The sequence below is a fragment of the Sus scrofa genome, chromosome 17 (genome assembly GCF_000003025.6).
Source record: "Sus scrofa isolate TJ Tabasco breed Duroc chromosome 17, Sscrofa11.1, whole genome shotgun sequence".
Classification (NCBI taxonomy): domain Eukaryota; kingdom Metazoa; phylum Chordata; class Mammalia; order Artiodactyla; family Suidae; genus Sus; species Sus scrofa.
Window position 1 is genome coordinate 14,860,068 of NC_010459.5, and position 26,235 is coordinate 14,886,302.

At 41.8% G+C, this 26,235-nt stretch overlaps 1 protein-coding gene across 1 annotated transcript in view; it reads left to right on the forward strand.

Annotated features, from left to right (window-relative positions):
- Positions 252 to 26,235, forward strand: part of CRLS1 (cardiolipin synthase 1) — a 32,118-nt gene continuing 6,134 nt past the window's right edge. Inside the window, 4 exon segments of the mRNA XM_003134243.6 lie at positions 252 to 712; positions 5,232 to 5,369; positions 11,383 to 11,512; positions 25,693 to 25,778. Coding sequence (XP_003134291.4) covers positions 407 to 712; positions 5,232 to 5,369; positions 11,383 to 11,512; positions 25,693 to 25,778 — 660 coding nt within the window. The 5' untranslated portion in view covers positions 252 to 406.

Genomic DNA, 26,235 nt, shown 5'->3' on the forward strand with positions numbered 1-26,235 from the left:
ACAGCGGCCGAGCTGTCGTCCTTCCCTGCCTGTTCCCCTCTTCGCCGCCACACCCCCTACCCTACTCCCACTCCCACCAACAGACCCCGGAACTGACCCGTGGGCGTCAGACGGCGCCGCGCCGGGCAGCTAACCGGATGCCCACGGGACTTAATGGCACGCGACATCTGCCGCTACCGCCGGGGGCGCCGGGAAGCCCATAGGCAACGGTGTCGCAAAAGCGTCGCGAAGGCGTCCGTCCTTGGCGGCTGCAGGCCACCTGTGTAAGTCGAACGTGCTGGGGTTTGATAATCAGCATGGAGGCGGGCGAGGTCCTCCGACGTTGCGGGGGCCGAATGGAGAAGCCGCTCGCCGGTGCCCCGGGCTGCTGAGCTCCCGCCGCTCCCCGCGGCTCGGCCGCCCAGCCATGCTAGCCTCGCGGGTGGCGCGCGCCTCGTGGGGGACCCTGCGCGTCGCCGCATGGGCGCCGGGAGTACGGCCAGGCAAGGGGCGCGCCCGCGGGGCAGTGCTGCCTGCCGCGTCCTGCTGCCTGGGCTGCCTGGCAGAGCGCTGGTGGCTGCGCCCGACCGCGCTCGGCCTACGCTTGCCCGGGACCGGCCCGCGGGCCCATTGCTCGGGATCGCGGAAGGCGGCCCCTGGGTCTGCGGCTGGAGAGGACGTCGCCGCCGAGGCCCGGAGCGGCCGGTGGGGTCCGGCGAGCGCCCCCAGCCTGGTACGTACCGAGGAGGAGGCGGAGGGGCGACTCTGCGTCGGAGTGGTCCGCTCGGTCGGAGCTGGGTTCCGGACGCTAATAACGTGTTCTGACCCGCCACGTTCAATGCTTCTGTTTCAAAACTTTTGTAGCGTTCCCTGAAGAGAAGTTTTGAGCTGGTCGTTCTGTTGGAATGAATTTAAGGGGTACCAACCAGGTGCTCCTTGAGTCTGGGTGGTCAGGTTAAATCTCCCCCTCTGTCCAACAGGTAGCTGAACGCCTCTTTGGATATTGCATAGGTGAAAAAATAGCCTTCACCTGTCGTATTAAAAGCGCATTTTGAATTTTCGGGAGCGAATCGCCAATATGTAGGGCAAGTCTCTGGGAATCTTCGGAAAGGTATACAGGCCTTTCTCTTTGCTTGTGCAAGTTTGGTTAACTATCATTTGACCTTTGGTAACAACATATTGTGGGGTGAAGAATAACTAATTTAAATCGTAATTGAAAGGGCCTTTAACTTTTAATTATCGAGAAAAGTTAAAACTCTCTTTCTGAGGGAATGAAAGAAAAGATTTGTCTGCTTACCCTTTGATATGCTGACCAAACAGAAGACCTCAGTGCATGAGTGTGGGAGAGGTTTTGATGTCATGTTAGCAAGACTCATGCAATTATTACATCTTCAATTGTTAGGTCTTCAGTGGGCCCCTGTGTTGCTTTCATCAGTTGTACAGCATGGGTTGGGGTGGCCACATCCTGGCAGGGGTCTCAGCTCCATTAATAGCTAAAGCATGTTGCGGTTTGAATGCCGGCTGCTTTGAGGTTGCCATATCCTGGCTGAAGTCCTTCCCAGAATGGCAGTAGTTGGTCGAGTATGCCACAGGTTATCTGGTTGAGTAATTTGAGATTAGCTCTCTAAATTTTAATTTAGAAACTTTTTACAGATTTAATGATTAGAAGTTAATGAGGTATTTTGTTTTTAATTGAAATATTTTCTGTGGAGCTGCAAAGAATCCCTTTCACTATTCAGGAACATTCAGTCTGGCTTATTCACCAAACGAAATGATCTGGCTGTTTTGCAACTTTGTCTTTAATTTTGCCCCATGGGTATCTCTGAGATTAATTTTAAGCCTCTTTATTCTGACCTTTTGCTTTATTTTTCCTTTTTCTCAGTCATGAACTGCATCTCCTGGGCCCCACCTCCCCCCACAAGTTGCTGTAATGCTGGATCAAGTATTTGATTTACTCTGTACCACAGTATGGTCAACAAACTTATCTTTTTTTCTCTGGACTCTTGGATCTTTGAACTTGAATTTGGAATATGTTCCAAGAATGGGTCCATTTAATTAATATTTAATTAATACGATGTAGTTTACTTTCAATAAAAGGTCCCGAGTAGAGGTTTGTAGTGCTGCTTGTTTGGTAATTGTTTCCTGGAGGATATGAATTTTTCTGTAGCTTTCTGTGATGTATTCGACCTGACTTGCATAACCCCCTTATACCTCCAAGCCAAGGTGAACGTTTCCTACCCCGGGTCTGTTATAAACACAAACTTAATATTTTTAGAGAGCTCCTTTTTCTTACGGAATGGGTCAAGGCATTTTTAAAAGAGGTCTTTTGAGGTGGAAACTCCCTTTTTTAAAAAGTCAGATAAGGTTCAGGCACATTGGGTTACTGATCAAGAAAGAGGTTAAGCAGGGTTCATTTTGTGAGGAGCTTGTCCCATGCGATAGATTCGGCAGCCTTCACTCAATGGAGAGAAGAATCCAAGGTTTAGGGATCGACATTTTCGTGGTAATGTTTCTATACCTGCTTTGCGCAGCATGTCTTAGTTCCACGAGGCTGAGGTTTTTTAAAGTTGAAACACCCTCTCATGAAACCGATTTTGTTTGGCAAGGAAGGAATGTTCTTCAGAGCAGCTGCCAAGAAAGCCCTTTGGTTGGTGCCAAGTTCAAAAACACCTTGGCTCCAAATGACGCTTCAAGGAATCTTAAAGCTCCCATAGGGAAGCCATGAAAGTCCTCAGCTTCTAGTTGGGGATCTTAACATTTCTGTGGCTATTTTGAACGGATTTACAAAGTTTCTCTTTATTTCCTAAAGACTTCAATCCCTAATTCATTGTTCCATTTTCTTCCAACAGTTCTCCAATTTAGTGATGAGATTATGGTATTAAAAATGTTTTGGGGGAGATCCTGTCGTGGCGCAGTGGTTAACGAATCCGACTAGGAACCATGAGGTTGCAGGTTCGGTCCCTGCCCTTGCTGGTGGGTTAACGATCCGGCGTTGCCGTGAGCTGCAGTGTAGGTTGCAGACACGGCTCGGATCCCGCGTTGCTGTGGTTCTGGCGTAGGCCGGTGGCTATAGCTCCGATTAGACCCCTAGCCTGGGAACCTCCATATGCCATGGGATGGCCCAAGAAATAGCAAAAAGAACAAAAAAACAACAAAAAAAAAATGTTTTTGGAGGTTCCCGTCGTGGTGCAGCAGAAATGAATCCGACTAGGAACCATGAGGTTGTGGGTTCAATCCCTGCCTTGCTCAATGGGTTAAGGATCTGGCATTGCACTGAGTTGTGGTGTAGATCACAGATGCTGCTTGGATCTGGTGTGGCTTTGGCTGTGGCATAGGCCAGAGGCTTTAGCTCTGATTAGACCCCTAGCCTGGGAACCTCGATATGCCGCGGATGCTGCCCTAAACGGACAAAAAAAAGACAAAAAAATGTTTTTGGAGTTCCATTGTGGCTAAGCAGTAACGAACCTGGCTAGTATCCATGAGGGTACAGATTTGATCCCTGGCTCCGCTCAGTGGGTCAGGGATCCGGTGTTGCTGTGAGCTGCGTGTAGGTTGCAGGTGCGGCTAGGATCTGGCATTGCTGAGGCTGTGTCTTAGGCCAGCAGCTGCAGGTCTGATTCAGACCCTAGTCTTGAAACTTCCATATGCTGTGCAGACCCCCCCTAAATTTTTTTCCTCTTTATTCATGTCTCCATACGCTGTGTGTGGCATTTAGCATTCTTTTGATGGGTATGTGTAGAGGAGGGAGGGGAGGTTATTTGTTTTTTTTGTGGGTTTTTTTTTTGGTCTTTTTGCCTTTTCTAGGGCCACTCCTGCAGCATATGGAGATTCCCAGGCTAGGGGTCTAATCGGAGCTGTAGCTGCCGGCCTACGCCAAAGCCACAGCAGCACGGGATCCAAGCTGTGTCTGTTGACCTACACCGCAGCTCACGGCAACGCCAGATCCTTAACCCACTGAGCAAGGCCAGGGATCAAACCCTCGACCTCATGGTTCCTAGTCAGATTCGTTAACCTCTGAGCCGTGACAGAGCTCTGTTTTTTTATTCTGTTTTTCAGCCAAAATGCCCATGGTTGATAATTTCGCTTTTTTCTGACACTTTTAAACTAAAGTTTCACTTTTATCTCCTTTTTTTTTTAAGTGTCTTTAACAAACCATGTTTTCTTTTTTGGCTGCCTTTTTTGTGACATATGGAGTTCCCAGGCGGGGATCAGATCCAAGCCATAGTTGTGACCTATGCCTCAGCTGCAGCAGCACTGGAACCTTAACCCACTGTGCCCTGCCAGCAATCGAACCTCTTCCCATCTCTCCAGAGATACTGGTAATCCCATTGTGCCACAACAGGAACTGAAGTTTCACTTTTTTTTTTCCCTTTTTTTTGCCTTTTGTCTTTTTTGTGCTGCACCCACAGCATATGAGGTTCCCAGGCTAGGGGTCTAATTGGAGGTGTTGCTGCCAGCCCACACCAGAGCCACAGCAATGCCAGATCCGAGCCACATCTGCAACTTACACCACAGCTCACAGCAACACCAGCCCTTAACCCACTGATCAAGGCCAGGGATCAAACTTGAAACCTCATGGTTCCTAGTCAGATTCGTTTCCGCTGTGCCACGATGGGAACGCCCCAAGTTTCATGTTTAAAAGCAGAAATTTTTTTTTTTTTTGCTTTTTAGGGCCGCACCCTCGGCATATGGAGGTTCCCAGGCTAGGGGTTGAATCAGAGCTACAGCTGCCGGCCTACATCACAGCCACAGCAACGTGGGATCAAGCCGCATCTGTGACCTACACCACAGCTCACAGCAACACCAGATCCCTAACCCACTGAGCAAGGCCAGGGATCGAATCCACAACCTCATGGTTCCTAGTCAGATTCGTTTCTGCTTCGTCACAAATGGGAACTCCCCAAGTTTCATGTTTAAAAGCAAAATTTTTTTTTAGTTTTGAACTCTAATGCTGCAGTCATACAGTAAAGGCTTGACTTATATGGTAGATAATACATGTTTATTCCTTCTCCCTTTAGGAGGAACACCTACTTCACATCTGTGTTTGGATACATGACTTCTTCATCTTCTGCTTTCTTAAATTTTAGTGCAGTGTCTGTAAAAACAACAGAATGGATTTTAAAACTCAATTTAAAGTACTAAATTTAAAGTCTGTGTACCTTCTAACCTTTAAGTTGATGAGTGTGTTTTAACAGTGTATGTAAAGTATGAATTTATAGTATTTAACTCAATTTGTTGTCTTTATGTTTCAGTATGAAAACCCATGGACAATCCCAAATATGTTGTCAATGACGAGAATTGGCTTGGCTCCAGTTTTGGGCTATTTGATTATTGAAGAAGATTTTAATATTGCACTAGGAGTTTTTGCTTTAGCTGGGCTAACTGATTTGGTAAGTTGTAAAGGCACTCCCCCTCTTTTACTCCCCTGCAAATCCCAGGTTGCTACTTCACCAAAATAACACAGCTTCAGTCTGCTTTTTCTTTGAAGGAAATCCTTAAGAGGAATTTCACCTAGTGCTTGTATGGGCTTGTCTTTAGCATCTCTGTGGGACTCTATTCCTTATATGATCTAAGGAAGGAAGTGGAGGTTGTAGGGGAACATAGGAGAGGATGCTTTTTTAATTTGTGGGTTTTAACTTCTTCATAAAAGAAAAAGCCTTAAAAATTCTCAAAGAGCCAGTATTTGCTTAAGGATAGTAATAAAGGAGAGAAGCTGTGAGGTTATTTTTCTACTTATCTAAGAGAGAAATGCTCTGATCTGCAACAGTAGTTGGTTTTACTGGTGGAGAGGGGAACAGTGGGCCACTTGCTGTGACCAGGGAGCTTGTAGAGGCCAGATCCCTGCTCAGGTTTATGCTGGCAGGAGAGCATCGGCACCCAAAAGCTTTGGTCCCTGATTCCTGCTCCACACCCCTCTGACCACCTTGCAGAAGACCTGGCCCTTGTGGGCATTAGGCATGTTTCTTCCACTCTTCCAGCAGAGGGACAAAGGAGAAAAGAGTATCTTGCCCCCACTGTCATTTTGGAGGGAAGGAAAGATTTATTCAGGTTATCTCAAATTAGAACTTGGAAAATAATTTTATAAGAAGGCTGCACTGTGTGTTATAGGCTTTTGTGGACTGGCTAGTCATTATCATGTATGACATTTGTATTTATCACCCATCCTGTTGCATAAAGAATTTGAAATGGCTTATAAAACTACATATCCTACAAAAACACAAGGAAGTGGGGGAAAGGTAGAGGAAAATTTTTAAATAAGTATGAAAGCATGTAGAAATAGATAACTGTGTGTATATATTGCATATTCTTGTATAAGGATAGATATTGTGTATATATATTGTATATTCTTGTACAGGGCTGGTCTGAGATCCAATGAGACCCAGACAGGCAATAATGATTTAGTGCCTCATTAAACCGATGTATGTTTGGAAAGCTTTATTCAATATTTAGTGCGAATAAAGAGAGACTGACTTTCTATTATAAGCTGAATAGCATCATTGTTTGTAACATCAGCTATTCTCTTTGAGGTTCATAGAAACAAAATTCCACCTGCCCAGTAGCATTGCTGAGCAATATAGAATTAGCTAAAGATTCAGCAGGATGAAAAAGGAGGGAGGGCATTTGCATTCTTACATGTCATTTCCTAATACGCATCAAATACAGCCTATCAAACTGGCTACCCCCCCCCCTTTTCCTGGAGTTTAGCTCCTGTCATAACCACTCCCCATTCTTACAATCTTTCCTTTTGTCCCTGATTTTATCTCTGAAGTGTGAGGGTCTCCAAGTCTGTCAAAGGCCATTGTACTGATAATAGATTTTTTTTTTTTTTTTGGTAGTAGACAATATCTTTTTCAGTTACTGGATTTGCTCTTTTTATGTTTGTCGGGTTTTGTTTTTTTTACCACATGAGATTGCAGTATTCACTGAATAGGAGAGGCCTCATTTACACTTTTCTAAATATATAGGAAAAGTGTGGAAACCTGAGTTAACTGGCACCATATTCCATGGAGGTTTTGATGCCTTTAGAGTGGCCACTGGGTACATGACTGAACTAATGGAATATATGTTAATGGATTGGATATATCAAGTGGGAGAAATTAAATATGAGTACTAGGCTATTACCTCTTTTTTTGTTTTCAACAAGTAGGTGCCTGGAGGTTAACATTTTCTGTGTTGTCAATACTCAGGATAGGACAAGGTTTGTGGGAAAAGACTTGTTATGCCTGTCTACATAGAGGTAACAGCTGGCTATTGAACACAGTAATTTGGGGTTGGAGGAAGTCATGGTTAGAAATAGATTTGAGTCATCATCATATAGATAGAAGGTTAAGTCTGGATGAAATCATCTAGGCTGTGGTAAAAGAAGAGAAAGGGTCAGAGAAAAGAGTAATAGATGGAGCAGTGGAGAAGGAGCTGGGAAAGGACCCTGAGAAGGAATAGCTGGTGAGAAAGCAAGAAAATTGACCATAAGGTGTCCCAGAAGTTAAGTGAAGAAAGTGCTTCAATTGTGCTGAGGTCAGGCAAGCTAAAAATGTAGAATTCACTGGTGGCCTTAATGAGTGAGGGTGTGACGTTCAGAGCGGGTTGGTGAGCTTATGCAAGGTGGTGATAACAATGGATGTCACTTTGAGGAAGTTTTGCTTCATAAGGGAATAGAGAAATCAAGAAGGGTAGATTTTTTTTTTTTTTTTTTTTTTTTTTTTTGATTTTTAGGGCCACTCTGGCATCATATGGAAGTTCCCAGGCTAGGGGTCAATTCAGAGCTACAGCTGTTGGCCTGCTTCAGAGTCACAGCGACGCAGGATCCAAACTGCATCTGCGACCTACACCACTGAGGTCATGGCAACGCTGGGTCCTTAACTCACTGAGCAAGGCCAGGGATCAAACCCACATCCTCATGGATACTAGTCAGGTTCATTAACCGCTGAGCCAGGAAGGAAACTCCCAAGAAGGGTAGATTTTTTTTTTTTTTTAATTTATTTGTGTGCGTGCGTGTGTGTGTGTGTGTGTGTGTGTGTGTGTGTGTGTGTTTGCCTTTTCTAGGGCCACTCCCGTGGCATGTGGAGGTTCCCAGGCTAGGGATCTAATCAGAGCTATGAGCCACTGACCTACGCCAGAGCCACAGCAACACGGGATCCAAGCCGCGTCTGTGACCTACACCACAGCTCACGGCAAAGCTGGATCCTTAGCCCACTGAGCAAGGCCAGGGATCGAACCTGCAACCTCATGGTTCCTAGTCGGATTCGTTAACTACTGTGCCACCACGGGAACTCCAGAAGGGTAGATTTTAAAGAGATACATGCTGGGGACATTTTTGTTGTTAATTACTAATTAAAAGACTGAGTATGAAAAGAGATTGATGATGCAGGGGAGGTGGGAAGAAGGAAGCAACTAAAGGTGAGAAGGCCTGGGATCAGGGATCAGGGAAGGCAGCGAGAATATGAATACCTGCTGGTAGGTGGTAGATTCGGAGGTGGGAATATGAAGGAGTGCTAACAAAGTTCCTATTTTTCAAGGAAATATAGACATGGTCAAGAGCTAGAGGGAGGTTTTGGAAGGGAGGGATTCAGGTTGAGGTAAGAGCAGATAGTATAAAAAGAGAAGGTAAACACAGTGAGTAAGTGTAGGTTTGCCAGCCAGCTTTAATGCCCATGGGAGATTTGTGATTATGAAAAAGTGAGATCAGTCAGTTCATTTATGTGCTTTTCTTGAACAAAGTTCACCTGCCTAGGTGTAGGTCCAGAGTACAGGTTAGTTATATTTAAGCAGGGTTGTGGGGGAGTGGAATAGAAAGTTACCTTGGAATCCAGTGTGGGTAGAGGAACAAAGAAGGTGAGAAGGTGATGGTGGTGGGGAGGCTGAGTTCCCTGATATCAGAAGCTGAACTGACACCTGGATCCTCCAAGGCCTTAACGCCCCATTCTAGGCACTTCCTGTTAGACAGTATTACCTCTGGTACACCTAAGAAAATAGGTCTTTTCAAATGAGGCAGTAATAGCCAGTAACTGTTTTGAGGATTTACTAAGTGCTGAGAGCTGAACAAGTAGTAGTTACATTATGCACTGAGACAGCCAACCCTTTGAGGTTGGTAGCATTGTCTCGGTTTTACACATGAGGAGACTGAGGCTTAGGCCCACAATTAGTGAGTGGGAGAGCCAGTTCTTACGTTCTACTGCAAAGAGCAAGTCCTTAACTATTTTCCTGCAGGACACCCTGTCCCTTAGGTCATTGGAAGTGTTCCCTGGTGGCTCAGTTGGTTAAGGATCCAGCATTGTTATTGCTATGGCTGGGGTTTGATCCCTAGCCTGGGAACTTCTGTATGCCATGTGAATGTGGCCCCCAAAAAGGTCAATGGAATACTTGATGGGGGAGTTCCCATCGTGGCACAGTGGTTAATGAATCTGACTAGGAACCATGAGGTTCGGGTTCGATCCCTGGCCTTGCTCAGTGGGTTAAGGATCCGGTGTTGCCGTGAGCTGTGGTGTAGGTTGCAGATGCGGCTCGGATCCCATGTTGCTGTGGCTCTGGTGTAGGGCGGCGGCTATGGCTCCAATTGGACCCCTAGCCTGGGAACCTCCATATGCCGTGGGAGGGGCCCAAGAAATGGCAAAAAGAAAAAAAAACAAGACAAACAAACAAAAAACTTGATGGAGTTCCCTTTGTGGCGCAGTGGTTAATGAATCCGACTAGGAACCATGAGGTTATGGGTTCGATCCCTGGCCTTGCTCAGTGGGCTAAGGATCCAGCTTTGCCGTGAGCTGTGGTGTAGGTCACAGACGCGGCTTGGATCCCGAGTTGCTGTGGCTCTGGCGAAGGCGGTGGCTACAGCTCCGATTAGACCCCTAGCCTGGGAACCTCCCGCGGCCCTAGAAAAGGCAAAAAAAGACAAAAAAAAAAAAAAAAAAAAAAAAAGAAAAAGTCAATGGAATACTTGAGATAAGGAGAACTTACTTATCCTTTAAAATGTACCAAGTTGAATAATGTCTAAATTAATTTGATCTTTTCCCTTTGGAAATAGGACTAGAAAATCCGAACATTTGTTGAAGCCTAAAGTTAAATGATTAAATGCCAGGTGGGGATTTGGAAAGTCAAATATCTGCCTATTTATTTTTTTGCTTTTTAGGGCTGCACCCGCAGCATATGGAGGTTCCTGGGCTAAGGGTCCAGTCAGAGTTACAGCTGCCGGCCTACACCACAGCCACAGCCATGCCATATCCGAGCCACATCTGCGACCTACACCACAGCTCATGGCAATGCTGGATTCTTATCCCACTGAGTGAGGCCAGGGATCGAACCTAAAACCTCATGGTTCCTAGTCGAATTCATTTCCACTGCGCCCCAATGGGAGCTCCCATATCTTCCTTTTTAAATGGGAATAGGCAAACTTGGTTTCAGTCCATTTTGTGGCCCCAGGGAGGTCTGGATATTTTGAATTAAAACTGATTATTTAAATACTGGCAATTAATATATATATTTTAAAAATCCCTGGGCGGGTCAAACAAAACCAGCCTGCAGGCCCATTTGGCCCACTGACAACCAAGTATGACCTCTGCTTTAAGATATAATTTGTTAGAGTTCCCATTGTGGCACAGTGGAAATGAATTGTACTAGGAACCAAGAGGTTGCAGGTCCTATCCCTGGCCTCACTCAGTGGTTTAAGGATCCGGCATGGCTGTGGCTGTGGTGTAGGCCAGCAGCTGTAGCTCGGATTAGACCCCTAGCTTGGGAACCTCCATATGCCTCGGGCGGGGCCCTAAAAAGCAAAAAAATAAAATATTTGTTTCTACAAATAGTGAATAAATAATTTTTATATCAAAAATTTTAAGTAGGTCGGGTACAGAGAATTTGAGTTTTTTATTCAAATACAGGTAGTACACATGGAATTAACAGTGGCACTAAACAAAAAATAATTGAAAAATAAAAACAGAATTTAGGGAGCTGGATGTTATAGAAAAAAGTAGGTAGGAATGAAAATTAGAAAACATCACAGTTAAAGGGTAGCCCTTGCAAGTAAAAGCAGCTATTTTGGCTTAATGAAATAGCCCAAGGCTCAGGAGAGGGAGCTCTTTGTCCAAGCTCTGTCAGTCATGTGGTCATTGAGTTTTATTTGGGTCCTTTACATCTCTGAATTTGTTCATCCCACAAAGGGACACTGTGAAAACATTGAGAAATAGCTAAAGGTCTTGAGAAAGAAAAGTACTGTAAAAAGAGAAGTTATTTTCTGACCAGTTGGTAATTTAAAAGGTAAACATATACCAGTAAAACAGGTTTTGGGGTAAGAAACAGAAGAGCTTTGATCTACATTTTATGAAAGTATAGTTGTTATTCTGGTATCTTTTAACCTTCAAGATATCTACTCTGTACTTGTTATGAAATTTATTTTAAAAAAACTTCTATTTTCAGTTGGATGGATTTATTGCTCGAAACTGGGCCAATCAAAAATCAGCTTTGGGAAGTGCCCTTGATCCACTTGCTGATAAAATACTTATCAGTGTCTTATATGTTAGCTTGACCTATGCAGATCTTATTCCAGGTAAGAATGCCGTCATGCATACTTGTAAATAGTACAGGGAAGAATGACATTCATCAGCTTAGGGTTTCTCTTTATTGAGAGACAAATAATTTTTGTTCCAAAAATGTTTTTCAACTTTAAACTGTTTCCCTAATTTTAAACTATTGAACTGTTTTGCTTGCCAAGCTATTTGTTTTACTTTAGAATTTGTCTTTGTTTTACTAGTAGAATCTGTTGTTTTCCTCGTGAATTTATTTAAAGTTAAAATTGAGCAAATACTTCACAGTGCCAATTCATTTTACCTTAGGGAACCTTTTGAAACAATTTTAATTCTTAGTGTCTCCCTTTTTTGAAAGCAGTTTAAAGTTTTCCTAAGTCTGTTATGTTCAATTTAATCTTAAGTGGGAGCGCTGAAATCCTAAAGATACGTAAAATTTCAGATTGTTATTATTATTACTTAAACACTATTACACAATTTCAAATTCAAAGTGTAGTTTGTACATTGTCTGAATACTCTGTATCAAAATTTTATGATCTTTTGTATTTTGTAAGTGCTTTTCTGGTTGTTCGTTTTCTACTGGAGTTGTGTTTCTCAGTTTTTATCCTTTGATTCAGATTAAACTGTTTATTTCTAAGAGGTAGATTCTGCTAATGCTGACATTTGATTGAAAGAAGTAGAGTGTTCTTTCAGTCTAGTGTAGTCTCCTCAATTTAGAGATCTCTTTCTCTACCTTTAGGCTTTTAAATCTGTACAGCAAATTTAAAAATGAATTAAATTACTGTTTATGTACTTCTTTGAAGGTCAAGTATATGGTTGAGGGTATTGAAGAGGCAGGGGTACACTGTAAGTAATCTAGATAATTTGTAGAAAAAAGATCCTAAGGAACATCTGTTAACATCCACAATTAAAATGAAGGGGTGTGTGTGTGTGTATGTGTTGTGTGTTTTCATACGTCCCATTTTTTCGGTTACTTTGTATTTTGTTGTATTGTTTTACAAAGACTGGGTATTTCCCTGTTGTACATAGAAATTTTTTCCAGGTTTTGGTATATGGATAGCGTTGGTGTAAGTTACTGTCCAAGCTGAGACTTCCCTTCATTATCATTTTAGGAACTTCTGTTTTCTGTCTTCTGTCTTGGATCTGTTTTTCAGGCTCCCATGTTCCTCTTTTTGGTGCAGTGGAATCTCTTGTGTTAGGATGCAACATGGCAGCTAGGTTTTTAGAGGTGTACAATGTCTTTATTCTACAGATATCTAAACTATCTTTATCCTACCCTTCATACTTGATTGAGATTTGAACTGTGCATAATTTTTTAATTAATAATACAATTGTAGAACTGTATCATTTAATCATACAGTTGTATTTTTAAATTATAATTATCATAAATTCTTTGATGGAGAGGAAATCAGAATCAGATCTAAGAAGACTTTAGCATTCTGAGAATGATGTCAAATGACCCCTTCATGGTGGATTATGCACTTATTTACTATGAGATATATTTCTTCTCCAGCGATTCCTTGTTTGTATATCAATTGTAGATTTTTGGTTTGCAGTTATTCTGAAGTTTTGATATAAGGGTCTGTATGTGTACAAGATTGTTTTAAGTTGTTCTCTTAATTGCAAGTTCATCTCCGGTGTCCTGCATTTGTACCCACCTCTTCTCATGATTTCTGATTTTGGTGGTATAATTGCGCATGGATGATTTCCTGTCTTTACTGTATTATATACCTTTACTGGTGAGCCTTGTCATTTGTGGAATTTTTGTTTCCTGTTGCTATGTTTCCTTTTCTGCCTAGAAGTTCCTTTAGTATTTGTTGTAAGGCTGGTTTAGTGTTGCTGAATTCTCTCAGCTTTTGCTTATCTGTGAAGCTTTTGATTTCTCCTTCAAATCTGAATGAGAGCCTTGCTAGGTAAAGTCATCTGGGTTGAAGGTGTTTTCCTTTCATCACATTGAATATATCATGCCACTCCCTTCTGGCCTGCAGAGTTTCTGCTGAAAAATCTGCCAATAACCTTATTGGGTTTCTCTTGTATGTTGCTTGATTTTTTTCCCTAGTTGTGTTCAAGATTTTCTCTTTGTATTTAATTTTGGTTAGTTTGATTAATATGTGTCTCAGTGTATTCCTCCTTGGGTTTATTTTATATGGTACTCGTTGTGCTTCCTGGATTTGAGTGAGTGGTTCCTTTCCCATGTTAGGGAAGTTTTTGGCTATTATCTCTTGGAATATTTTTTCTTTTTTTTTTTTTTTTTTTTTTTTTGTCTTTTGTCTTTGTTTTGTTGTTGTTTGTTGTTGCTATTTCTGGGCCGTTCCCGCGGCATATGGAGGTTCCCAGGCTAGGGGTCTAATCGGAGCTGTAGCCACCGGCCTACGCCAGAGCCACGGCAACGCAGGATCCGAGCCGCATCTGCAACCTACACCACAGCTCACGGCAACGCCGGATCGTTAACCCACTGAGCAAGGGCAGGGACCGAACCCGCAACCTCATGGTTCCTAGTCGGATTCGTTAACCACTGCGCCACGACGGGAACTCCTGGAATATTTTTTTCTGTCCCCTTCTCTCTCATCTCCTTTTGGCACCCCTATAATATGGATGTTGGTGTGTTTAATGTCCCAGAGTTCTCTGAGACTCTCTTCATTTCTTTTCAATCTTTTTTCTCTTTTCTATTCTGCATCCATAATTTCCACTAATCTGTCCTCCACTTCACTTTTTCGTTCTTCTGCCTCCTGTATTCTGCTGTTAGTTGCTTCTAGTGAGTTTTTTATTTCAGTTATTGTATTTTGCATCTCTTCTTGTTTAAGTTTTATATCTTGTATCTCTTTGCTCATTGTTTCCTGTATGTTATCCATCTTTGCCTCCAGTTTATTTCCAATGTCTTGCATCATCTTCAGCATCAACAATCTAAAGCCTTTTTCCTGGAGGCTAAGAATCTCCTTATCACTTAGCTGATTTTCTGGGGTTTTTCCTTTCTCCCTCATCTGAGTTATAGTTCTCTGTCTTTTCCTTTTTATAGGTTTTTGGTGTGGTGACCTTTTTACAGATAATAGAGTTGTAGCCTCCATAATTTTCAATTACAGGTTATTTTCCCTCAGAATTTTGAAGACCTTGTTCTATAGATTTACAGATTCCATCTTGCTGTTGAGAAGTCTCATGCCATTCTGCTATCTTTTCCTTTATATATGATTATATTTTGTATTAGAAAGCTTTTAAGATTTTTTTACATTATCCCTAGTTCCCATTGTGGCTCAATGGGTTAAGAACCTGACATAGTGTCCTCGAGGATGCAGGTTCGATCCCTGCCCTCGATCAGTGGGTTAGGGAATCAGGCATTGCCACAAGTTGTGGCATAGGTCACAGATGTGGCTCACATCTGGTGTTGCTGTGGCTGTCTTGTAGGCATGCAGCTGCAGCTCCAATTAGACCCCTAGCTCAGGAACTTCCATATGCTATAGTTGTGGCCCTGCAAAGAAAAAAAAGAAGAAAGATTTTTTTAACATTATCTTTAGGTGGTGATTTAAAAGATTCTCTCTCTCTCTCTCTCTTTTTTCTTTTTCTTTTTCTTTTTTAGGGCTCTAGGTGCAGCATGTGGAAGTTCCAAGCTAGGGGTTGAATTGGAACTGCAGCTGCCAGCCTACACCACAGCCACAGCACCTCGGGATTCGAGCTGCATCTGCAACCTACACCACAGCTCACGCAATGCCAGATCCTTAACCCACTGAATGAGGCCAGGGATCGAATCTATATCCTCTTGGATACTAGTCGGGTTCGTTTCTGCTGAGCCACAACAGGAACTCCCTCTCTTTTTTCTAATTAAAAATTTTTAAAAATTTTATGGCAGCACCCGAGGTGGTGTGTGGAAGTTCCTAGGCCACAGACTGAGTCCAGGCCATGGCTGTGGTGTTTGTTGCAGCTGTAGCAATGCCAGATCCTTTAATCTACTTCTGAGCCAGCTGGGAATCTGGACCTGCACCTCTGCAGCAAGACCCAAGCCACTATAGTCAGGTTCTTAACCTACTGGGCCACAGTGGAAATTCCTAAAAAATGTCTCTCTTAAAAATTAATTTTCTGCAAGTTCCTGTCATGGCTCAGTGGTAATAACCCAACCAGTATCCGTGAGGATATGGGTTCAGTCCCTGGCCTGGATCAGTGGGTAAGGATCTGGTGTTGGCCTAAGCTTTGGTGTAGGTCTCAGATGCGGCTTGGATCCTGTGTTGCTGTGGCTGTAGTGTAGGCCAGCAGGTGCAGCTCCAGTTCAACCCCTAGCCTGGGACTTCTGTATGCTGCACTTGTGACCTTGAAAAGGAAAAAAGAAAAAAATTTACTTCTACTTGGAGTTTGCTCAGAATTTTTTGTTTTGTTTTTTTTTTTTGTTCATTTTGTCTTCGTTTTTGCTTGGGGGTGGTGCTTTTTTGGCTGTGCCTGCAGCATGTGAAAGTTTCTGGGCCAGGGGATCAAACCTGCACCATAGTGGTGACAGTGCCGGATCCTTAACCCACTGAGCCAGCAGAAAACACCTGTTAAGAATTTTTTTTTTTATATAATTTTTTAATTTTCCCACTGTACAGCAAGGGGGTCAGGTTATCCTTACATGTATACATTACAATTACATTTTCCCCCCACCATTTGTTCTGTTGCAACATGAGTATCTAGACAAAGTTCTCAATGCTATTCAGCAGGATCTCCTTGTAAATCTATTCTAAGTTGTGTCTGATAAGCCCAAGCTCCCGATCCCTCCCACTCCCTCCCCTCCCATCAGGCAGCCACAAGTCTCTTCTCCAAGTCCATGATTTTCTTTTCTGAGGAGATGTTCATTTGTGCTGGATATTAGATTCCAGTTATAAGTGATATCATGGTATTTGTCTTTCTGGCTCATTTCACTCAGGATGAGATTCTCTAGTTCCATCCATGTTGCTGCAAATGGCATTATGTCATTCTTTTTTATAGCTGAGTAGTATTCCATTGTGTATATATACCACATCTTCTGAATCCAATCATCTGTTGATGGACATTTGGGTTGTTTCCATGTCCTGGCTATTGTGAATAGTGCTGCAGTGAACATGCGGGTGCACGTGTCTCTTTTAAGTAGAGTTTTGTCCGGATAGATGCCCAAGAGTGGGATTGCGGGGTCATATGGAAGTTCTATGTATAGATTTCTAAGGTATCTCCCAAATATTCTCCATAGTGGCTGTACCAGTTTACATTCCCACCAACAGTGCAGGAGGGTTCCCTTTTCTCCACAGCCCCTCCAGCACTTGTTATTTGTGGATTTATTAATGATGGCCATTCTGGCTGGTGTGAGGTGATATCTCATGGTAGTTTTGATTTGCATTTCTCTTATAATCAGCGATATTGAGCATTTTTTCATGTGTTTGTTGGCCATCTGTATATCTTCTTTGGAGAAATGTCTATTCAGGTCTTTTGCCCATTTTTCCATTGATTGATTGGCTTTTTTGCTGTTGGGTTGTATAAGTTGTTTATATATTCTAGAGATTAAGCCCTTGTCGGTTGCATCATTTGAAACTATTTTCTCCCATTCTGTAAGTTGTCTTTTTGTTTTCTTTTTGGTTTCCTTTGCTGTGCAAAAGCTTTTCAGTTTGATGAGGTCCCATGGGTTTATTTTTGCTCTAATTTCTATTGCTTTGGGAGACTGACCTGAGAAAATATTCATGATGTTGATGTCAGAGAGTGTTTTGCCTATGTTTTCTTCTAGGAGTTTGATGGTGTCCTGTCTGTTAAGAATTTTATTACATTAGCAATTGAATTTTATGAAATTTTTTCTTCATGTGTTATTTTTTCCCATTAAGCTTAATGTGTGGTAAATTAAATTATTGATTTTCTAAAATTAAATTGACCTGACATTCCTGTTGTAAATCCAACTTGATCATAATATATTTTGAAGATATTGCTGTTTACTTCTATTTTGGTATGGTTTGGTTTACTTCTATTTTGTTGAAGTTTCACTCTAGATATCAAGTTTATACTTAGGTCGTAAAATGAGTTTAAGGAGTTTACTCCCCCATTCTTGGGAGATGTTTGTGTGAGATTGCAGTTATTCCTTCTTTAAATGTTGGTAGAACTTGTTTTCATTTGAAAAATGCATAAAATGTTTCTAAAATCTGACTGCATACTCTCTGCTGAAGGGCTAAAATCACAGAGCATGTTCTGTGGTATGATATTCTACATAGTGTCCAATTTTTCAAGTTTTTAATCCTGGTATTAAACTTAATTCTTTACTGACTTATTTTTACATTTGGTTTGCTTTTTTTGTCAGTTACTGAGAAAGTAGAGTTTCCTATTATGTGTCTAGTTTTCCATTACTTTTTCTTTGTAGTTCTGAGTTTTGCTTTGTGTCTTTTGAAGTCATGCTGTTAAGTGCATATAAATTAGAATTATTATGTCTTCTTGGTGAGTTGAATGTTTTATTTTGATATGACTTTTTATATCTCCAGAAATGATTTTTGCCTTGAAGTCTCTTTGTTGAATTGTCTGTTACTTTTGTATTTGCATATAGATAATCTTTTTTCTTGTAATCTTTATTTAGATTTTTTAATAATATAGATGTGTTTTCTTTATTTTATCCAGTCTAAGAATATTTTGTCTTTTAAATTAAACATTTAATCCACTTACTGTGATTACTAATATTTATGTAGCAGTCTTCCATTTTATTTTGTTTTATTTGGCCCATATTTTTTATCATTATGACTTTTCCTGTACTAGTTGGAAAGGTTTGTTTGTTTGTTTGCTTTGCTTTTTAGGGCTGCCACTGCAGCGTATAGAGGTTCCCAGGCTAGGGCTTGAATTGAAGCTGTAGCCACTGAGCTATGCCACAGCAACACAGGATCCGAGCCACATCTGCGACCTACACCACAGCTCACGGCAACCCCAGATCCTTAACCCACCCAGTGAGGCCAGGGATCAAACCTGTGTCCTCATGGATGCTAGTCAGATTCATTTCCACTGAGCCATGATGGGAACTCCAAGTTGGAAAGTTTTATGTTCTGTTAACATTTGGCTATTCTCAACATTATAATTAATTTTTACCTTATCAGAATTTAATATTAACAAGTCTATACATTTGGCCTTTCGTATCCTTAGGTTTCACAGCCACAGATTCAGCCAACCAACCTCAAATTGAAAATATTAAAAAAAAAAAATCCAGAAAATTCCAGTCAAACTTTGCTGCACACTGGAAACCATTTACATAGTATTTCCATTATATTAGGTATTAAGTAATCTAGAGATGATTTAAAGTATGTGGGAGGGTATGCACAGGTTATGTATACTGTACTATTTTTTTTAATTTTTATTTTTATTTATTTTTTTTGCTATTTCCTTGGGCCGCTCCCACGGCATATGGAGGTTCCCAGGCTAGGGGTCGAATCGGAGCTGTAGCCACAGGCCTATGCCAGAGCCACAGCAATGAGGGATCCGAGCCGCTTCTGCGACCTATACCACAGCTCACGGCAACGCCGGATCGTTAACCCACTGAGCAAGGGCAGGGACCGAACCCGCAACCTCATGGTTCCTAGTTGGATTCGTTAACCAATGTGCCACGACGGGAACTCCTGTACTATTTTATATAAGGGACTTGAGCATCTGTAGATTTTGGTGTCTGTTGCGGGGGGCAGCAGGGTGGTTCCTGGACCCAACCCCCTATGGATACTGAGGGATGACTATGCTCCTTCTGGGCCCTGAAGGACTCCTTCATTTTAGTCTTACAGTACTTTAACTCCATTTATTACTGTCTCAGTTTAGGTTATCATACTGTAATTTTATATGTTTCTTCAGCCCACATATTGTTTATAAAGTCAATGTTCATTTAGATATATCTTCTACTTGATTTTTTTCTGGTTTATATTTGATGTTATTTTAGACCTTCCACTGGGAATCATTTTTCTTTTGTCTAAGATATATCTTTAGAAATTCTGTTAATACAGGTCTCCTAGTGGTACATCCTTGTCTTCGTTTCTCTGAAAATATTTTTTATTTTGACTTTATTCTTTTTTTTTTCTGTGCGAGGACATTTAAGTTCCAGTTACACAGTACAGTGTTATCAACTGTAGTCACTATTTTATATATTAAATCCTCAGACCATAGTCATCTTAAAAATTGAAAGTTTATATCCTTTTTTTTTTTTGTCTTTTTGCCTTTTTTCTAGGGCTGCTTCCACGGCATATGGAGGTTCCCAGACTAGGGGTCGAATCGGAGCTGTAGCCGCCGGCCTACACCACAGCCACAGCACCGCGGGATCCGAGCCACGTCTGCAACCTACTCCACAGCTCATGGCAACGCCGGATCCTTAGCCTACTGAGCGAGGCCAGGGGTCGAACCCGTAACCTCATGGTTCCTAGTCGGATTCGTTAACCACTGCGCCATGACGGGAACTACCTGAAAGTTTATACCCTTTTACCAACCTCTATTTCCTACTATTTCTGTGAGTTTAACTTTTTTTTTCCTTTTAGATTCCACATATAAGTGATGTAGTATTTGTCTGAGTTTGCCTTTATTCTTGAAGGATATGTTCGTTGCATACAGCATTCTAGGCTGATAAATAATTTTTTTTTCAGCACACTTAAAGTACCATGCAATTGTCTATTCACTACCATTGTTGTACTAGGAAATCAGCTTTTTTTTAATAAATTTTGTTTTTTTTTCTTTTCAGGGCCACACCTTTGGCATATGGAAGGGGTCAAATTGGAGCTGCACCTGCTGGCCTACACCACAGCCATGGCAACTCCAAGCCGAGCCAAGTCTACAACCTACACCATAGCTCATGGAAACACCAGATCCTTAACCCATTGAGTGAGGCCAGGGATCAAACCCAGGTCCTCATGGATACTAGTCGGGTTTATAACCTGCTGAGGAACTCCCCGTCTTTGGTTATTTTTATTTTATTTTTTTGGGTACTTTTGCCATGTTCTTGGGCTGCTCCCATGGCATATGGAGGTTCCCAGGCTAGTGCTCGAATTGGAGCCATAGCCGTCGGCCTACGCCAGAGCCACAGCAACACGGGATCCAAGCCGTGTCTGCAACCTACACCACAGCTCACAGCAACACCAGATTCTTAACCCAACTGAGCAAGGCCAGGGATCGAACCCGCAACCTCATGGTTCCTAGTCGGATTCGTTAACCACTGAGCCACGATGGGAACTCCTTTGGTTATTTTTAACTGTTTTGACATTGTGTTAATATTTGAAAAATAATTTGGAGGAATATTTTGATGATGGCATCACTCTCCAGAGATTTTTTTTGTTCAGTTCTGCCTAGTGTCTAGGAATGCTAATAGTCTGGGACCACCTAGATGGCCAAATGATGAGACATTCCTTTAAGACTTAGTTTGCTGGGGGCCATCTCCTCTCCCGACACTCTGGAAATAGTTGTTCAGATCCCAGCTTAAAGCAGAAACGAATCCAACTAGTAACTATGAGGTTGCAGTTTAAATTCCTGGCTGCACTGGGTGGGTTAAGGATCCAGCGTTGCTGTGAGCTGTGGTGTAGGTTGCAGACATGGCTCAGATCCTGTGTTGCTGTGGTTGTGGCCAGCAGCTGTGGCTCTGATTTGATCCCTAGCCTGGGAACCTCCATATGCCATGGGTGTGACCCTAAAAAAGCAAAAAAAAAAAAAAAGAAAAAAAAGAAAAGCTTAGTGGTGGTTTATTGCCACCTGACCTGAGGGCTCTGGCCTTTGACTGCTCTTCCCCTGCCCTCATAAGGCTACCAGAACCCTTATGCAGCTTTGTAGTTTACTCCCCTAGCAACAGGGACAGTGACTTAGCGTCGAGGCTTATTTTCCTGAGTTCTCATTCTTTAACAGCCTGATACTTTCTTAGCATCTTGTAAGCTTCTCACTTTCAAGATTTTTTTTGATGTTCTTCTGCAGGTGAGGAGGATTATCACCTAGTCAGATACTAATGGCAACTGAACCGCAGAATCTTTTCATTTTCCTTGTAGGTCTGAAATTTTACAATGGTGTATGTTCTAGATCCTACCAGTTTGTAGGGAGTCTCTCTTCCACTGTGCTGGATACCAACTAGGCCCTTTCAGTCTGAGAACTTAATGCTTTAGTTCTGAAAATTTCTCCCTTATGTTCTTTCTGGAAACTGTCCTCTTTCTGGGAGAGTTCCCCAACTTTGTCATTTCCTCTTTTGACATTTTTATTGCTATCATTTTTTAATTTAAATGATTGTTCTGTGTTCTTTTTTAAAAATCTTACTTCATAGGTGAATATCATCATTTCAGGATAGATTTTCTGGTGTGTGTGTGTGTGTGTGTGTGCACGTGTGCACGTATTTTTTTTTTTTTTTTGAATCCCTACATTGTATCTCTTTTCTTTCTAATTTCATTTTATTTGGGTTTGTTTTGGCCCCTCTTTCCGATGGAGACTGCTAATGTCTGGTGATCCTTAGCAGCTCACTTCATAAACTGTTAATCGGGTGCTCTCTAGACATTGGTAGAAATTGTTGGGTGGTGTGCTTCCCTCTAGGGTGAACAGGCAGGGACCAGGCATGGCCCTGAATGCTTAGTACTTTTAGCTCTATTCTGTAGATAGGAGATCTCTCTCTGTTCCTTAGGGATTGAAGGAGGTCCTAGTTTAAAGATTAACATGTAGAACAAAGGTTGGCAAACTTTTTCTGTAAAGGCCAGATAGTAAACATTTCCAACTTTGTGGGCCATGTGGTCTTTGTTTCAGCTGCTCAAGTCTGCTCTTGTTGTATGAAAATAACCATAAAAAATACAAACAAATGAGTCTGGCTGTGTGTTAAATTTATTATTTTCTTCCCTTTTTTTTTTTTTTTTTTTTTTTTTTTTTAGGGCCACAAATACAGCGTATGGAAGTTCCCAGGCTAAGGCTTGAATCTGAGCTACAGCTGTCAGCTAATCCACAGCCACAGCAATGCAGGACCCGAGCTGCATCTGTGACCTACACCACAGCTATGGCAACGCTGGATCCTTAACCCACTGAGTGAGGCCAGGGATCGAACCCACATCCTCACGGATACCAGTTGGGTTTGTTTCTGCTGAACCACAATGGGAACTCCACAATGGGAACTGTATGTATTTTCTTTCTTTCTTTTTTTTTTTTTTTTTTCTTTTGCCTTTTCTTGGGACGCATAGCGGCATATGGAGGTTCCCAGGCCAGGGATCTAATCAGAGCTGTAGCTGCCAGCCTATGCCAGAGCCACAGCAACACAGGATCCGAGCCATGTCTGGGACCACAGCTTATGGCAATGCCAGATCCTTAACCCACTGAGCAAGGCCAGGAATCGAACCCACGACCTCAAGGTTCCTAGTCAGATTCATTAACCACTGAGCTATGAAGGGAACTCCAGATTTATTATTTTCAATGCAATTGATAGTGATCACTTCTGCATAAAGTGACTTGATTTCATTAATTTTCTTGAACACTAATAAAATTTGTCCAAGGTGTACCTCCTTGTTGTAGAAACTGTATTTCAGAGTTAGCAAATAGGGAGGAAAGCTTTGGAGCAGTCCCTGTCACATTTTATACCCCACTAACACACTATCAGACTTCTACAGATCAAAGGAAAGCTGTTTTAGCCCTGGAAGAAAAGGAAAGAGAAGGCAGGAATAGTTAGAAGATTCAAAAGCCGGGGAACTGGATAAAATTGCCTCCAAAGTCAAAGTGAGCACCTGTCTGTATACAGGCTGCAATTTGGCAGAGGCCTTAAAGATCACCTGGTACAGCCCGGTGGCAGGCTGGCTTTGCTTGAGAACACCCAGGGAACTGTCATCTGTGCTTTTACAAAGCTCTGCCCAGGTGATTCTATAATGAAATCAGTTTGAGGAACCCTGGTTTTGTAAACAGTTCTTTCCTCTAGACTGTTACAGATGTTAAACTGAGTCCAAAGATGCATTCCTGGCAGTATTATTAACAGATGACCTTGGCCAGGTTATATAATCTACCTGAGGCTTGTTTTCTGTGAGTAAATTGGAAATAATGATGGTTCTCATTTAGCTCATTTGGGGATTAAATGACATGTTATGTATAAAATGTTTAAGTAGTGCCAGATGCTCAATAAATGGTAATTTTGGTCATTAATAGAATTAGAACCCAAGGCTTTGCAGGCTGTGAAATTGCCTCACCTGCTCTTCTGCAGAACCTCTTATTTAGGATTAAGTGATACTCTTTTTCACCCTGTGGTGACAAACTACAATAACAGGTGTTTGTTTTCTTCTAATGTTATGTTTATGTAATTTGTATGAGTTTGCTGCATTTTTGTTGTTGTTGTTGTTGTTTGTTTTTTTGGGGGGGGCTGCAGCTGCAGCATGTGGAAGTTCCCAGGCTAGGGATCGAATCAGAGCTGCAGCCACTGGCCTACATCGCAGCCATAGCCACTCTGGATCAGAGCCCCCTCTGCGACCTACACCACAGCTCACAGCAACACCAGAATCGAGGCTAGGGATCGAACCTGCATCCTCATGGATGTTAGTCGGGTCCATTAACCACTGAGCTATGATGGGAACTCCGAGTTTGCTGCATTTAAAATCTGGTTAATTTGATTTTGCCAACTGATTACTATAGAAAAATTTGGTTTACAGGCACAAAAATCCTCCTAAAAATATTAGCTGGCTTTTTTTTGTTACTTGTCTCATACAACCAAGTCTTCTATGTGCTCCAAATGCCATAACTTGAGTGGATAAGCATTTTCGCTTTGAAATAGTCTTGTCATTGACTACTAGGCCAAGGATCAATGCTTAAGTAGCCACAACCAGCAGAGATTTAAATTTTAAATGTATAGTTAGTGAGATTTTTAAGTTGCTAAACCAGTAGAATGTCAAAATTGGAGAAGACCATAAATATAGCCTTAAAAGTAATGCAGAAAGAACTGTTTGAAAGTATTATGGAAGGGATGTGCATGATTCCTTTATTTGAGTAATTTAAACAATTCGAACTAAGTGTTAGCCTCAAGATTTTTTCCTTTTTCTTGTTCCTTTTTTTCTTTTTACTTCTTACGGCCGTACCTCTGGCATATGGAAGTTCCTGAGCTAGGGATCAGATCAGAGCTACAGCTGCAGGCCTATGCCACAGCCATGGCAATACATGGATCTGAGCTGTGTCTGTGACCTGTGGCCACAGCTTCTGGCAGTGCTGGATCCTTAACACACTGAGTGAGGCCAGAGATCAAAATCTGCATCCTCACAGAGGATTAAGTCAGGTCCTTAACCTACTGAGTCGCAATGGGAACTCCCACTTTTTAAAAAATATTTTTTCCTAATAAAAGTATATATTCATGGTTAAAACTTCCTTCAACATGGAGGGAGGTAAAGTGAAACAAGACCTCTGCCCTCCCATTCTCACTCAACAAGGGAGCAGGAGTTCCTTGGGTATCCATTTAAAATGTCTTTTTACTGGTTCTGGCTCTGGCTCTAGGGACACGTTCTAGAATCTTAGGGGTAATAAGAAGACTATCAAGTTGAATTCATATTTAATTGGAATTCATTGAATGAATGAGCAGCAGAAAAAATAACAATTGCCTGGATAGGAACTGGCCAGGCAAAAATGAAAATGTTTGGCTTCTCCACAAGTGGTACATGTAGCAAATTTTACTGTTCCTAAAATAATCTAGAATACAGAAGCAAGCAGCCAGAGTTCCTAAGATGCCAGAATTGTTTGAGTCCCAACATTTTTTCCAGCTGTTTACCATCCCATTCCATGTAGTTTAGTGAGCATAGTGATCCTTTTCCAGACTCACAAAGTTGGGAAGTAACAAAGGAGATAGTGAGGTCCGAGTAGAGCTGACACTGGTAATTGCAATTTAAAAGCGTATGCAGGGGGAAAAGATAGAAAAAGAGATGAGAGGATCAGTATTCTGAAAAGCAGACAGAGACTTTAAAAGCCGTAATCGGGGAGTTCCTTCATGACTCAGCAGGTTAAGGATCCAGCATTGTTAGAGCTGTGGTGCAGGTTTGATCTCTGGCCTGGAAACTTCTGCCTGCTGCCAGGTGCGGCACCCCCTTGCCCCCCAGGGAAAAAGCCAAAGTCTGTCTTTCACCTTGTTTTGAAGACAGGTTAAAGAGGCAAGTTAAAGGTTAAAAATCAGTGGTTCACTATAAGGATCCTAAAACAGGCTTGAATAAGAAGTGTTTATTATAAAATTTTTACTTAGACTCCATTGTATGTGTAATCTTTTAATAATTTTCCAAATCCCAATCAAAGTTGTTTTATATTTGATTTTCAGTTCCACTTACTTATATGATAATTTCCAGAGATATAATGTTGATTGCTGCTGTTTTTTATGTCAGATATCGAACTCTTCCAACACCGGTGAGTTTGTTTAAAAAAAAAAAAAAGTTTTTTTTTAGTATTACTTATAACTTAAGGCAAAAGAAAAAAAATTGCTATTGCGTATTGAGTTTCACTTTATGGGGATAGTTTTTTTTAATTTTATTTATTTTATTTTATTTTATTTTATTTTATTTGTCTTTTTAGGGCCTCACCTGTGGCATGTGGAAGTTCCCAGGGCTACAGCTGCCAGCCTGCACCACAGCCACAGCAACACAGAATCAGAGCCCTGTCTGTGACCTGCATATGTCACAGCTCATGGCAATGCCAAATCCCTTAACCCACTGAGAAAGGCCAGGAATCGAACCTGTGTCCTCATGGATACTAGTTGGGTTCGTTACCTGTGAGCCGTAACGGGAGCTCCTGCTTTATTTTTTTTAATAAATTTTATTGGAATATAGTTATGCCACAGAGCCATGTTAGTTTCAGCTGTACAGCA